Raw genomic sequence first — 15,896 nt, forward strand, 5'->3', positions numbered from 1 at the left:
TAGCTATGCCACTGGCATAAATGTACAGAAAAACTGTCACATCCCAAATCCCTGCTAGCTGTAGAAATATGGAACCCACCTGGTCATCTAAACCATGACTGTCAATGGCTCAAACTCTTGCAACTGATGGTGGTATCTCAAAAATGCCAACCTTGTGCTTGCTCAGTTCATGCCTGAGAACTAAATATGCTTGCATTGCTGGCAGCAGCGGCACCACTTTAAGCCACTGATACACTAAAAGTGAGCATACACATGACGTGACAGGAAGCAGGGCAGGCAATGTGCAGAGAACAGCACAGGAGAAAGGCTTTCAGCTGGCGGGGGTTGGGGACCCCTGCCAGCCAAGCCAGGGGTCCCAGGTCCAGTTTAGGGGGGCCCAGGCCCCCAAGGCTCCCCGTAACTACGCCACTGGCGTGTAAGTGGCATGGGGGAATTCAGTAAATGGTGCCCAAACTTAAGCATCTGGAAGATCTGTGCTATGATAGTATTCAGTGTGGAGTGCCCTTTACAGAATAATGGTTTAGTACAGCTCTCACACCTGACATTGGACTCGAGTACTTATGCCTGCTGAAACCTGCTATAAATGGTGCAACTAACGGCAGTTGGCATTTAAATTCTATAACATCACACCTAAATTCTGGAACGCCCCTGAACCCGCCCCCCCATGCCCCCTTTTGAGTTGTATGCTATAAGATTTAGGCATTCATTTTATAGAATTGTGCGCAGGGCAGATCCGCCCGTAAATCCAAATGAGCACCAATTAACGCCAATTAGTGATTGTTAATGGCTCATTAACTAGTTTGCATGAGGATCTGGGATCTGTGCCCACGTTTGGGTGACCTACATAGAATCTGAGGTACCACGTGTAAATGCAAGGAGGCATATACATGGATGGAGCTCCCAATAACACACTTACCCCTGGATTCTATATATTGCATCTGAAAATCTGTGTGGAAATCGAAGCATATCCTATAACAATGCGCATAACTTAATTGGTTAGCTAATCAGCCATTAATTGGATGTTAACAATCAAATATTAGCACTAATTGGCATTAATTGAGATTTACGCATACAACTCGCTAAGTGTATTCTATAACATGGTGCACCTAAATTCTAAGTTGCATAGTTGAAAAGGGGGTGTGGCCATGGATGTTTCTAAAACCTATGCGCTATTCTAGAATACACCTGATCTTTGCTTAATTTGAGTGTTGGGATTTACACCAAGTAAAATGTTGTGTGGCGAGCCACTCGGCGTATTCTATATACTACACAGAAATTTAAGTCTATTTATAAAATTTAGGCAAACTTTAGAGAATACGCCTAGGTGTAATTTTTTTTCTGCGTGGATTTTTCAGGTGCCATATAGAATCTAGCCCTTAACTACAGAATACTGTCTGCATCTGTTTGCAGAAAAAATATTCAGCAAGCAAGCAAGCACGTAACTTATTTTTTCTGTAAACAGATGGTATTTAAATGATTTAAAGGACATTATTAATGGAGACTCAAAATGACAATTAAACAATTTTTTTGCACACATGAGTTATATTGTACACAAGTTTTTTTAAGACCAATGATTTGAATTGAATCCATTAGGCCAGACACTAAAGGCCCTTTTACAGAGAGCTGGTAAGCCCTATTCGGGCTTACCGCTCACTCTTCCGGGACTACCGCTGGCCCAACGTGGCTGCCGGCAGTAGTCTTGCCCTGAGTGCGCGCCATTTCTGGGGGGGAAAAGAAAAACCCCCGGAAATGGCTTGTGCGGCGATAACCCGGTAGTAATCGGGCATCACTGCGCCTGAGCCAGTGCCTCATCTGGTCTATAGGTTGAGCTGGCCCTATAAAAGCTTCCTCTTTGTACTCATTTTGTCACACATAAGCAGATTTTCTTACCGCGAGTCCCATTGAATCCAATAGATTTCTCCTGGCACTGAGATTGAAATTTATCCTGTTAAATCATAAACACGAATGTGTATTTACAAGTACAGCTGATTGCCAAGTGTGATAAGGAAATGCAGCAGCACCAGGCTCAGCCATTCTGTTCCATGTTATCAAGTGGAAGACCTGGGCTCAATCAAGAGGCTGGAGGGAACCATGACCATAGTGTGCCAGTGACACCTGCTGGTAGGATTTTGGGTGCATATGTGCTGGATTCCAAAGGGTTTCACTCTAGCCTTCCCATGGACAATTGTTGCAATAAAGAAAGAGGATAGATACTAGCTGGGTAAAGGTATCACTCACAGTTATGCTTCATGTCAAATCAACTGTGAAGTGACTTCTATGCCCCTCTAAGAAGACAGCGGAGTAACCTGCATGGAGAGGCACTTACACCTTAGTAGGCAGACTGGGTGTGTCATTTGGTCTTACCTTGCCATCATTTCCTATGTTACTACAAAGGTCCATTTCTCCTTAGTTTCAGACACCCTCTGTCCACCCAAAAAGGTGTGATCTAAATCTAAAATAAGTAAAAATAAATGACTATAAACATTTTATAATCTTTGTTTATTCACTGTTTGATTTTAATTACGGTTACTGGTTGTTGATTTTTAAGTTGAATGTGTATATGTGTATGTTTGTTTACAAAGATGTTTTTTGTTCTTGGCTTTGAACATTGTATTTTGGATAAAGTGGATTAGAAATTTTATAAGCAAATGAGTAATGGACTCACTTATGAAGAAAGGTATGGGTGAAAACAAAATTAATTAAAACAATAAGGAAATATAGCAGAAAGTACGACTAATGAAACCTTTTGCCCTGATGGCAGGTGATTAATGTTCCCTGTGTCTATGCCGTTGAAATTAGTCAAATGGAAAGTATGTGTATCTGGTGGTACCAATTTCAGAGTGCAGGGTTGTTGAATTTGTAGGGTCAGATAATAATAAGTTTGAATTGTGCTGTGCTCAGGTGAAGACAAGTTGGCTCATTCTTAAAGGAGAAATGGAAGCTGGCACTTGTAACTCAACAGATCTAGACTCACAGTCACTATCTTACAGCCCTGGATCACACAGAGAACCAGCCCAGAGGACACAAGCAGAGCCAATTTACTCACGTGAGTATAAACACTGCTTGTAGATGGATGGGAGAGATGACCCTTTACTCCTGCATTCATTCGTCAGTGCCACCATTTTCACATTTCTTGAAAAGGAAATTTATGACCTACTCACATTTGTTTTTGTATGTGCTGTTTTAGTGAAAGCTGCCACCATAACCAGGGCGTAGCTACGTGGGGCCATGGGGGCCTGGGCCTTCGCACATTTGGCCCTGGACCCCCCTGCCAATGACCCTCTCGACCTGCCGCCAACCCGCCGTCGCCTACCTTTGCTGGCAGGGGACCCCAACCCCCGCCAGCTGAGGTCCTTTTCTTCCTTCGTTCTGTTTCTGAGTCAGACTCAGAAACAGAACGAAGGAAGAAGAGGACCTCGGCTGGCGGCGGGGGGGGGGGGGGGGGGGGGGTCGAGAGGGTCGTCGGCAGGGGGGTGAAATTGTTGGTGGGGGGGGGGGTCGGCAATGGTGGGGGGGGTTCAGCGGCACCAGGGGGGGGGGCTAAAATGTGCCCCTCACCTCGGGCTCTGGACCACCCTCTCGCCAAAGTCTGGCTATGCCCCTGACCATAACAGTGTAGAAAATAATATATTCATGCGTATACTGGAGAGTTGCATGGGGACAGAACTCTAATCCATCCCAGCAGGAATCTAACCCGCCCCCCTCCACAAGTAATTTCCTCCAGCCCCACCGCACCACATCGCACCTCTCCACTTAGTCACCTTGACCCCCCCCCCCCCCCCCCCCCCCCCCCAAGAAATCCAGATTCTATAAGCAGTGAAAATACTGGTAAAAGTAGCATTAATGCATTTTCTTCTGTACACTGCTAAATACAAAAGTTTAAAAGATGTGCATTTTCAAAAAAAGCAAACATCCATGAGCAACATGTTCCTGTTTCCTTCCCCTCCCATCCCTTTCTATCCCCTGAGCCTCCTTTACCTTCCCCTCTCCATATACGTCCCCCTTACCACTCTTTTTTCCAGCCTCCTTCCCTGCACCTACACTCCATCCATCATTTTTACAACCCCCTCCCACCGATCTTCCCAATCTTTATTCCAGCCCCCTCCCTCCATCCACCTATCCACCTTTTTTCCAGCCCCCTCCCTCCCTCCCACCCACCCACCCACCCACAAATGAATGACTCTATTCATCCATCCAGTCCACCCATCCACTACCCATATGCTTGTCTCAATCTCTCCCTCTAAATTTCTGCAGGCAAACACCCAAATGACAAATGAAAATTCATTGTTTTTTGCCCTCCCTGCATGTACCTCTTTACACGCTGGTTGTCTAGTGGTCTCTTCGGAGCAGAAATGATCCCAAGGAAGTCTTGCGAGGCCGTCACTTGAAGTCTCGGCAATCATTTAATGAAGCAGCAGCGGCAAATGGATCAGTAGCAGCGGGGCAGGAAAGAATGGGGATCTTTCCTGCCCCGAAGAGGCCACTAGACCACCAGGGTATATAGAGGTATGTGCGGGAGGGTGTTCTGAGGCTCAGGGGGGAGGGGGGGAACTCTGTAGGACCTGGGTCCATCCCCGCAGACCTACATCCATCCCCGTGGGATCCCCATGGACCTGGAGGGGATCCCTTCGGTAACCACAGGATTCCCGCTGACCCCGTTCCCATGCAGCTTTCTAGCATATACACAATTTCATTGGGCTGCAGTGTTTCTCTTTAAAATCTGCCTCCAGGATTGAGAGACTGGAGTTTGGCTCCTGTGCTGACTTGACATTTGATCACACTTTGCTGAGAATTTATTTAGTTTAAAAAAATTTATGTGTCTCTTTACAATAGAAAATATTGAAGCAGTTTACATAAAACAATATAAACACTTAGGGCTGGCCTTAAGCAGGGGCAACAGGGACAGCCACACAGGGCCCAGGGCCCCTATGAGTGTAGGGAGGGGGGGCAAACGGGGGCATTCCCCCCCCCCCCCCCCCCCATAGATTTCTCAGCTGTTGCTGCTATTCTCCTCTAACCAGAAGCATCTTTCCCTCTGCTCTTTACCTGCCTGGTTTGTCTTTTCCCTCAGTGTCTCAATCCCCCCATCTATCATAAAATTTGTCTGTCTTCCTCTGTAGATGTTGCCGGCAGCGATTGACATATGCTGCCTGTGGTCTGTTCTGGAGTCTTCCTCTGACCTGTCCTGCCTCCTCTGGCACAACTTCGTTTCTTCAGAGGGAAGACTTTGAAGCATGCCGCAAGCAGCATATGCTGATAACGGTTGCTTCTGATGATATCTAAAGATGCAAAGAGCCTAATTTTAAGGTACCAAAAAACAGAAAGGCAATTGATCCGCAAATTCCAAGATGGAAATGATAATAGTAGATCAGTGATAGATATATAAACTTTATTCGTGCAAATAGCAACCTCCTTGCATTGCCCGACACTGGCCGTGTTTCGCCCAAAAAGGGCTGCCTCAGGGGCTATACTGTGGTTTTAACTGGCAGACAACTGTATGAACGTCAGCAAAACTGTTGACGTCTTCATTAAAAAAAACCAGCACAAACACTATTATAGAGGTGGAGTCCTTACAACTACCAGAGTGACGTATACAAACTCCTCTTGCTAAAACAATAAGGGAGATCTGACCCATAGATATAGCGATTTGGACTGCATTTGTGTCCCAGAGATCACTGAGTGGAGACTTTGCTGTTTGACGACTAATCTAGGAACACACATTGTATGACACATTCCTAGACCCCTGATACCAGTGGCGTAGCTACATGGGGCCACAGGGGCCTGGGCCCCCGTAGATTTGGCCCTGGACCCCCCTGCCGACGACCCTCTCGACCCCCCCCCCCCCCCCCCCCCCCCCGCCGCCAACCCTCCCTCCCTCTGCAAGGCTTCGTTCTGTTTCTGTGGGTCTGACGTGCAGGACGTCAGTCAGAAACAGAACGAAGGAAGAAAAGGACCTCGTCTGGCAGGGGTTGGGGTCCCCCGCCAGCAAAGGTAGGCGACGGCGGCGGCAGGGCAGGGTTGGCAGTGGGAGGGGAGTTGAGAGGGTCGTCGGCAGGGGGGGGGGGTCAAAGGTGGCGGCGGGGGGGGGGATCGGCGGCGCCGGGGGGGGGGCTAAAATGTGCCCCCCTCACCTCGGGCTCTGGACCCCCCTCCCACCGAAGTCTGGCTATGCCCCTGCCTGATACAGGCCGGTAGGGCCGAAATACGAGCCGTGTCAGATCTCCCTTACTTTTAGCAGACTTTAATAAAGACATTTTGGACACCATCTGCGAGAGGTTCCTTTTTTTGTTGCTCTACTGTTTTATACCTGGCGTTTTTCCTTCCATGGAGTGCTTTCCTTCTGTTGGTGACTGACTGCAGATTTTCTGTCACTTTCCTCCTTAGCAAGTTTGAGGGAGTGGCATAGATGTGATTTGCACTGCATCCACATACAGATTTTGAATACAGCATTGAGTGGTGCTTTAGCACTGTACTCTTTCATATTCCACTTCTGACTCAGTTGAGATAACTTCTCTGAGGGGGGGTTGACCACGTGAATCAGTTAACACAGCCCATTAGCACTGGATTAGGGCTTGAGCCCTTACTGCCTACAAATGTCAGACTTGTGAGTTCTTGTACCAAGTAGAGCGCTGCTGAGCCCGTACTCGGACCAGGATCTGCTTGGCGGCTGGACAACCCCGGGTTTCACCTGTGTTGACCGCCGTTCCCCAGAGGTTGAGCCCCTAGATGCAGGCGGCCTGCAGGACTTACGGGACGGCGCTGGAAGCGGGGGTGATGAATGTATCGGCCAGGCAGGCAGCAGGTCAAGAGAGTAATCCAGATACAAGCGGCAGTCAGTAGGCAGGCGGCAGGCAAGAAAGTAATCCAGGTACAGGCAAGTCAGTAGGCAGACGGCAGGCAAGAGAGTAATCCAGGTGCAGGCGAAAGTCAGTAGGCAGGCAAGACAGTAATCCAGGTACAGGCAAAGTCAGCAACAAGGGACCAGTAGATAAGCAGACTACAGAGTTAGAAACACCTACCAAAGTAGAAGCCGAAGCAAGGAGTCCAGGGAGAGCTCAGCTGATAAAGTGCTGGTGTCTGACATCAGCAGGGAGAAGGGGCACAGCCATAGGACAAGAGCAGGGGAAGGAGGAGCTGGAAGACCAATAGGAGAGACGCAAGGGAAGCCAGACAGAGGAAGAGCAGACCCAGGTGAGTGGAAGCAAAGCAATCAAGGAGCCTGGAAGTCAGGCAGAAAGAGAGAGCAGGAACAGGTGCATGGAAGCAAAGCAATTAAGGAGCCTTCAACCACCGCTCTCTGAACAAACCCAGAGAGGGCTACACACACATGGCTCAGGCAGTGCCAGTCAAGTGTGCGTGTCGACGGGACCCCACGCAGCCCGAGGACACCGCTTGCATTGAGGTAGGGGACATGACAACAAAATAGGTGGCGATAAGGGCTCATGCTCCAATTTTTGCTAATGGCCACAAACTAATGACAGCATTAGCGCAACATTTAATATCAGTTCATCGGTGAGTGTCTGTGGCACCAACGGAATAACTCATGTGACACTGATTGCCGAAACACGGCTGTGTTGAGTCCTATGAGTCATTCCATTGGTCCCACAGACATTCATTGATGAACTGATATTAAACGCTTTATTGGACTGGTTCTTGTATTTTATTGCCCTGCTGTTCTGTTCTAGTTTTTGTTACATGGGGCTCCATCCTTCTTCCATACTTCGCATGGCCATTAATTTGGAAAATGAAAAATCGGCCACTTTCCATAAAAATGACCTTAATGCACAGGAAGGATCTGCATAAGGGCATATTCAGGCCACTTTTCACCACAGCTTAGTAAAGGGACCAATAAGTTCTACCGTACTAAGAGTGGGGCGATGGGTGTGGTCTGCCCCGGGTGCAGGCTGCTAGGGGGAGCCCTGAGTATTCACGGGCTGCCGGCTCTGCCTGTCCCCCGCTCTGGAACAGGAAGTTGATGTCAGAGGGGCGGAGGACCAGCAGAGTCAGCAGCCATGCAAGTGCTCAGTTTACCCCCTTGTTCAGAGGAGGGGGTGCTCCACCCAGAGGGAGAAGTGCTCCGCCCCGGGTGGCAACGAGGGTAGATACACCACTTCCACTAAGTTTCGGCTTTAATTTGTTTTCCAACATTGTATCCAATTCTGGTTGTTGAGGTTCCACTCAAGCGAATGCCCCCTTGCAATTGCCTGCTATGTTAGCTATGCATGTATTAATTTACAGAATGGTGCAAAAGTGGAGTTTTGGTATTTACATGTGCATGTTTGCACATATACAGTGGTTCTCAATTTTTCTTCTGTTGTGACACACCTAACAGACAATATTCACATGTGTGACATACTAAACACTACAGTTTTCAACTGAACAAAGGAAAAAATCCTATGTATCATTTAATTGTAGCTAATAATGATGTAAGGGAAATACAGATGAGAGGTGAGCTGCAACATTTTCATTTGAGGCTAATGACAGAAGGGACCAGTTATGGAGATTTCACGTACCCACCTTCCTGGTTCTCAGCTCTCCCCAACCTGCAGCACACATAATTTTTAAGAAAAACACAAGCATGCTGTCTGTCAAATTTTTGGTAACACACCAGTGTGTCCCTGACACTCTGGTTGAGAACCACTGATTTAAACATTTCCATGTATCATAGGTACATAAATGTTCTCACCCGCATTATAGAATTACCCCCATGCTGTCCTGCATTACTTAAGCAGTTCTCTCTCTTTCTCCCTCTCTCACTCTCTGTTTTAGGATTCCCATATTCAAAATCCGCTTCTCTTCCTGGATATGGCAAAAATGGCTTAAATAGGGTAGGTGCTTTTCTGATATATATTCCCCCTGATTCTGTAAAGGTTGCCAATAACTGTACATGCAAATTTAGGTGTGTTCCCAATTTGGGAGTGGAGGAGTGGCCTAGTGGTTAGGGTGGTGGACTTTGGTCCTGAGGAACTGAGTTCAATTCCCACTTCAGACACAGGCAGCTCCTTGTGACTCTGGGCAAGTCACTTAACCCTCCATTGCCCTATGTAAGCCACATTGAGCCTGCCATGAGTGGGAAAGCACAGGGTACAAATGTAATAAAATTTGCATGTGCAATTTAATAGAATAATGAGCCAATTAATACCAATAATTGGCTTTTTAACAAGTAATTATTGCCACTAATTAGATTTAATTTGGATTAATGTGTGTAAGTTTAGGCTGCGGGATCCATTCGTATAATATACGCACGGTCTGTGAAAGAGGGCACAGAAATGGGAGGGTCTTGTGCGTTTCAGGGCAGATTGGGGGTGTGATTTTGAGTTAACGTGTGTAATTACAGAATGGTGCTCCATGCATAATTTAGACATGGGCATTTGCATCATGTTTTCTTTGGTGCAAATGACAGCACCTAAATTTATGAACGACTTGTCTGCTTAGCGTTTATTCTATAAACCATGCCAAACTTTAGGCGCAGTTTATAGATTACCGTTTAAGCGGGTATTTTTCGGCGACGATTTGTTAGGCACCAAATATAGGACCATCAACCATGCATTTATAAATTAACCATCAACGCATGCATCTATAAATTAACAACAAAGAAGGCTCAAAAATTTGAAAAAAGCATTGTAACTGTGAATGCTGCTAAGACTGTAATTAAATATAGAAGAACTTTTGATGAATGAGAGCTTAGGTGTGTGTAGTAGAAGAATACACACAAAATGGATTTCGTTGTGGCTGTTTAAATGAGGGCATTGGTTCAATGAGTGGATTTTCCCCCAAATTCTATAAATGGTGCCTTAAGTTGTGTTCAATAACTTGGTTGCATGGCCAAACTGTGTGCATGACAATTGATTAACAAGCCAATCTGCGCCAATAATTGGTACTTAACAACCAATTAGCGGCACTAATTGGCTTTAATTAGAATTTACACACGCCACATTCTAGTCATATTCTACAACATGGTGCACATAAATTCTAATACACACAGCCAAAAAGGGGGTGTGATCATAAGTGTGGAATAGGCGAGTCATGGGCATTTCAAAAAATTATGCGCACTATTATGGAATACACCCGATTTGCGCCTAAGTTAGGCATAGGTATACTCTGGAGGAAAGGAGAAACAGGGGTGATATGATACAGACGTTCAAATATTTGAAAGGTATTAATCTGCAAACGAACCTTTTCCGGAGATGGGAAGGTGGTAGAACGAGAGGACATGAAATGAGATTGAAGGGGGGCAGACTCAAGAAAAATGTCAGGAAGTATTTTTTCACGGAGAGAGTAGTGGATGCTTGGAATGCCCTCCCGCGGGAGGTGGTGGAAATGAAAACGGTAACGGAATTCAAACATGCATGGGATAAGCATAAAGGAATCCTGTGCCGAAGGAATGGATCCTCAGGAGCTTAGTCAAGATCGGGAGGTGGGGCTGGTGGTTGGGAGGCGGGGATAGGGCTGGGCAGACTTATACGGTCTGTACCAGAGCCGGTGGTGGGAAGCGGGACTGGTGGTTGGGAGGCGGGGATAGTGCTGGACAGACTTGTACGGTCTGTGCCAGAGCCGGTGGTTGGGAGGCAGGGCTGGTGGTGGGGAGGTGAGGATAGTGCTGGGCAGACTTATACGGTCTGTGCCTGTGCCAGAGCGTGTGGTTGGGAGGCGGGGCTGGTGGGTGGGAGGGGGGGATAGTGCGGGGCAGACTTATACGGTCTGTGCCCTGAAGAGCACAGGTACAAATCAAAGTAGGGTATACACAAAAAGCAGCAAATATAAGTTATCTTGTTGGGCAGACTGGATGGACCGTGCAGGTCTTTTTCTGCTGTCATCTACTATGTTACTACTATGTTACTATGGTACTTAGGCCTGGTTTTAGGTAACCTAAATGGGCGCACCTAAATTTTAGTCACAAGAATGGCACATGCACATATTCTATAAAGTATGCCTAACTTTAGGCATAGTTTATAGAATCATGCTATGCACGTGGTTTTTCAACGCCAGTTTTGTCAGGTGCCATTTATAGAATTTGACCCTTTCCAGCTCATTTTCGAAAGAGACTGCCGGCCATCTTCCGACACAAATCGGAAGATGGCTGGCGATCTCCTGAAACCGGCCAAATCTGTATAATCGAAAGCCGATTTTGACCGGCTTCAACTGCTTTCCGTCGCAGAGCCAGCGAAATTTCAAGGGGGCATGTCAGTAGGGTAGTGAAGGCAGGACGGGGGCGTGCTCACGAGATGGTTGGCTTCGCCCAATAATAGGGAAAAAAAGCCAGGCTTGACGAGCATTTCGCCGGCTTTACTTGGTCCCTTTTTTTTCACAACCAAACTTCAAAAAGGAGCCCCAACTAACCAAATGACCACCGGAGGGAATCGGGGATGACCTCCCCTTACTCCCCCAGTGGTCACCAATCCCCTCCCACCCAAAAAAAAAAATCCAAGTGCTCGTCAGCGATGTCCTTTTTCAGTAGTACCAGTGGGATTTGAACCAGCCACCTCTGAATTACAAGACGGTGCTCTAACCACTTGGCCACAGCTCCACTTACTTGGATGTCCCTCCCTTTTGAGTATGCCCCTTCAGGTCTCTCTCAGCCAGTCACAGACAAGGGTCTCTCTCAGCCAATCACAGCGCATTTAGCTGTCTGTGAGTGGCTGAGAGAGACCCCTGTCTGTGATTGGCTGAGAGAGACCTGAAGGGGCATACTCAAAAGGGAGGGACATCCAAATAAGCGGAGCTGTGGCCAAGCAGTTAGAGCACCGGTCTTGTAATCCAGAAGTGGGTCGTCCAAAAAAGTGCATGTCAGGGATGTCCTTTCACTCAAAAAAAAAAAAAGGACATTCCTGATAAGCACTTGGATTTTTTTTTTCCACTTTTTTTGAAGCCGGCCATCTGTAAACCCGGCGATCTCAACATTTGACCTAAATGTTGAGATTTAGCCGGCCCCAACCGTATTATCGAAAGAAAAGATGGCCGGCCCATCTTTTAGATAATACGGTTGGCTCCGCCCATTTGCGGAACCAGCCCCCGAAGATGGCCGGCGCCATTCGATTATGCCCCTCCATGTGTCTCTGCATCTCTAATCTAATATTTCTGATCCAAGGATAGCCACAGTCATTGGACAAAGTCACATTGCTACTGTTTACCCTCTGGAGTGTGCTGTGAGCATCTAGGTGAAGTTGTCTTTGTTGATTTGTGATTTCTCCTTCAAATGCTACAGATGCGCTGTCATAAGAGAGCCATCCCAATATTTATCAATGATGGGATCAATATCTAAAGAGACGCTTTTTATTCTTGACAACAAAAGGGGTTGGACAGGTTACACTGAAATATTCTGAGTCAAGGACTTCCCAAACAGCAGCAGTGTAAGATAGTCATGACAATTTTATAAAAGGTCACCTAGGGTGGAAAGCCAAGTAGGCTGCTAATTTGAGGCTATTTTATGAAGACACATCGGTGTCTGTGTGTTTTTATAAAATAGCCTTACAGAAGTGCCACAGTTACAGCTAAAATGCAGGTGCACAATATCCGAGACCCCAAAAGCAGTCAGGTTTTCAGGACCCCCTCAATGAATATGTAGGAAATAAATCTGGATGCACCGGAGAGCAAACATCTCCTTCATATTCAGAGGGTTATTTTATGACAGGGCACCTATATCCAAGTTGGAAATAGGCACCTATTTTAAAGGTGATTTTTATAAAGGCCAAAAAAACTCTCTCCACAACACTTTTGTTTTAATTAATTAATTTATTTATTTATTTTTTTTGTTAGGATTTGTTTACCGCCTTTTTGAAGGAATTCACTAAAGGCGGTGTACAGAAAGAATAAGTCAAACATAAGCAAGAGACAATTACAGCAGTAAAAATATTCAAACAACAATACAAAGTATGGCATAGTATGCTACATTATAATGCCAACACAATACACAATAAACATTTTTTATTCTTTATTTATTGATTTTCAAACTGTTGACAAACACAGCAAACATGAAAATAACAATGTCAACATAAATTAATACAGCCATAAAGCAGTGTAGATCAGTGAGAAGTAATCTGTAAAATGCATATTATAATTTGAGACTGTGAGGACAAATCATGATGAAGTAAAAATGCAGGAAATTGGTATTGAGGGGAATAAACAGGCACATACCAAAGCAAAGGATCAAGGGAGTGAGGAAGAAGGGCAGTAAGAGTCTAGGAGTTGACCATATTCTGTGAAAAGTAGACATATAGCTTCTTGTTGGGCTATTATTTCTTCGTATTTCTGAATAAACAGATGTGACCCCCACCATTCATAAAAGGAAACGTTTGAATTATTTTCCAATACAGGACAATATTGTGAATGGTGAGGGCAATCATCATGTTAAATAGTTTAGCGTTATCTGAAGTGATTAAAATGCCAGGTGTGGAAGAGCACAGAATAATGATGCTACATTACAATATCAATACAATACACAATAAAAACATTGTAATAGCATAGGGTGTAAGCAAAGATGGAATCAAACATATAAATTGCGAGTGACCGTGCTCACCTGCAAATGCGCAGTAGAGATTTTTCCTCTCTGTCCCGCCCCCGCGTCAATACATGATGACGGGGGTGGGACAGAGAGGGAAACTGCGGGGAGGGAGGGAACCGCCGAGGTCGCTACCGCTCCCCCCCCAACCGGAGTCACTGCCGCCACCCCCCCTCCACCCGGCCCGGGCCCTCTCTTCGCAATTCAACTTACAGCGCTGAAACCGCAGCAGGCAGATCAGCTGAGCTGCGTTGGCCTTCCTTCCCTGCCTCTGTCCCGCCCTCGCCGACGTTACGTCACATGAGGGCGGGACATAGGCAGAGAAGGAAGGCCGATGGCAGCTCAGCTGATCTGCCTGCTGCGGTTTCGGCGCTGTAAGTTGAATCGCGAAGAGAGGGCCCGGGCCAGTGACTCCAGGGGAGGGGGGGACGGTTGCAGCGACTTCGGGGGGAGGGGCCGCGGCGGAGGAGGGTAGCTGGAAATCTCGCCCGTTTTAATGGGCATAACGGCTAGTATATAGATAAATAAGATGGAGTAAGAAAATAAGGGACTAGTTAAAGAGAGTTGCAAATGAGGTCAGAAAAGTGCTTGAACATTATCTTGGCTAGGGTAGGAGTGAATAAACATATCCTGCTATGATATGTGCAGCCAGTATCATTTACTTCTTCCGTTAAAGGCCTGGTTGAAGAGCCAAGCTCTCACCTGCTTCCTGAGGTAGAGATATTCTTGTATTAAGTGAAGCCTTTCAGGGAGTGCATTCCAGAATGTGGGGGCTACTCCTGAGAAGGCTCACTTGCAGGTATTACATCGTGTAATGTCCTTTGGAGAGGGTGTGGTTAGGGAAACTCCTTGGGAGGACCTTGTGACTTTGAAGGTGTGTAGAGGGAGATACTGTTCTTCAAGTACTCTGGGTCATTTCCTTTAAGGGCCTTGAAGATCAAACAGAGAGTTTTAAATTTGGCTCTTTGTTGTACTTGTAGCCAGTGAAGTTTATGCAAAAATGGTGTGATGTGGTCACGTCACTTGCAACCTTAAGTACATAAGTATTGCCACACTGGGAAAGACCAAAGGTCCATCAGGCCAGTATCCTGTTTCCAACAGTGGCCAATCCAGGTCACAAATCCCTGGCAAGATCCCAGAAAAGCTCAATACATTTTATGATGCTTATCCCAGAAATAAGCAGTGGATTTTCCCATGTCAATTTAATAATGGTCTGTGGACTTTTCCTTTAGGAAGCTGTCCAGACCCTTTTTAAAGCCCGCTAAGCTTAACCGCCTTTACCACATTCTCTGGCAACGAATTCCAGAGTTTAATTACATGTTGATTGAAGAAAAAATTTCTCCAATTCGTATTAAATTTACTACATTGTAGGATCATCACATGCCCCCTAGTCCTAGTATTTTTGGAAAGAGTAAACAGATAGTTCACATCTACCCATTCCACTCCACTCATTATTTTATAGACCTCTGTCATATCTCCCTTCAGCCGTCTCTTCTCCAAGCTTAAGAGCCCTACATGCTTCAGCCTTTCCTCATAGGGAAGTCATCCCATCCCCTTCATCATTTTTGTCGCCCTTCTCTGTACCTTTTCGAATTCCACTATATCTTTTTTGAGATGCGGTGACCAGAATTGAACACAATATTCGAGGTGCGGTCGCACCATGGACAGATACAAAGGCATTATAATGTCCTCAGTTTTGTTTTCCATTCCTTTCCTAATGATACCTAACATTCTATTTGCTTTCTTAGCCGCCGCAGCACACTGAGCAGAGCATTTCAATGTATCATCAACAACGACTCCGAGATCCCTTTCTTGGTCGGTGACTCCTAACATGGAACCTTGCATTACGTAGCTATAGTTCGGGTACCTCTTTCCCACATGCATCACTTTGCATTTGCTCACATTAAACGTCATCTGCCAGTTAGACGCCCAGTCTCCCAGTCTCGTAAGGTCCTCTTGTATTTTTCACAATCCTCTCACGATTTAACAACTTTGAATAATTTTGTGTTGTCAGCAGTTTAATTACCTCACTAGTTACTCCCATCTCTAAATCATTTATAAATATATTAAAAAGCAGCCGTCTTAGCACAGACCCCTGAGGAACCCTATCTACCCTTCTCCATTGAGAATACTGACCATTTAACCCTACTCTCTGTTTTCTATCCTTTAATCAGTTTTTAATCCACAATAGGACACTACCTCCTATCCCATGACTCTCCAATCTCCTCTGGAGTCTTTCATGATGTACTTTGTCAAACGCCTTTTGAAAGTCCAGATACACAGTATCATCTGGCTCGCCTTTATCCACATGTTTGTTCACCCCTTCAAAGAAATGTAATAGATTGGTGAGGCAATATTTCCCTTCACTAAATCCATGTTGGCTTTGTCTCATTAATCC

The 15,896-nt window shown here is 45.9% G+C and overlaps 1 protein-coding gene across 1 annotated transcript in view; it reads left to right on the forward strand.

Annotated features, from left to right (window-relative positions):
- The window catches only part of ABLIM2 (actin binding LIM protein family member 2), a 309,478-nt gene that overhangs the window by 201,833 nt on the left and 91,749 nt on the right, over window positions 1–15,896 (forward strand). Inside the window, 2 exon segments of the mRNA XM_030191153.1 lie at window positions 2,902–3,046; window positions 8,770–8,828. Coding sequence (XP_030047013.1) covers window positions 2,902–3,046; window positions 8,770–8,828 — 204 coding nt within the window.

The sequence above is a fragment of the Microcaecilia unicolor genome, chromosome 2 (assembly GCF_901765095.1).
Source record: "Microcaecilia unicolor chromosome 2, aMicUni1.1, whole genome shotgun sequence".
NCBI classification, from domain to species: domain Eukaryota; kingdom Metazoa; phylum Chordata; class Amphibia; order Gymnophiona; family Siphonopidae; genus Microcaecilia; species Microcaecilia unicolor.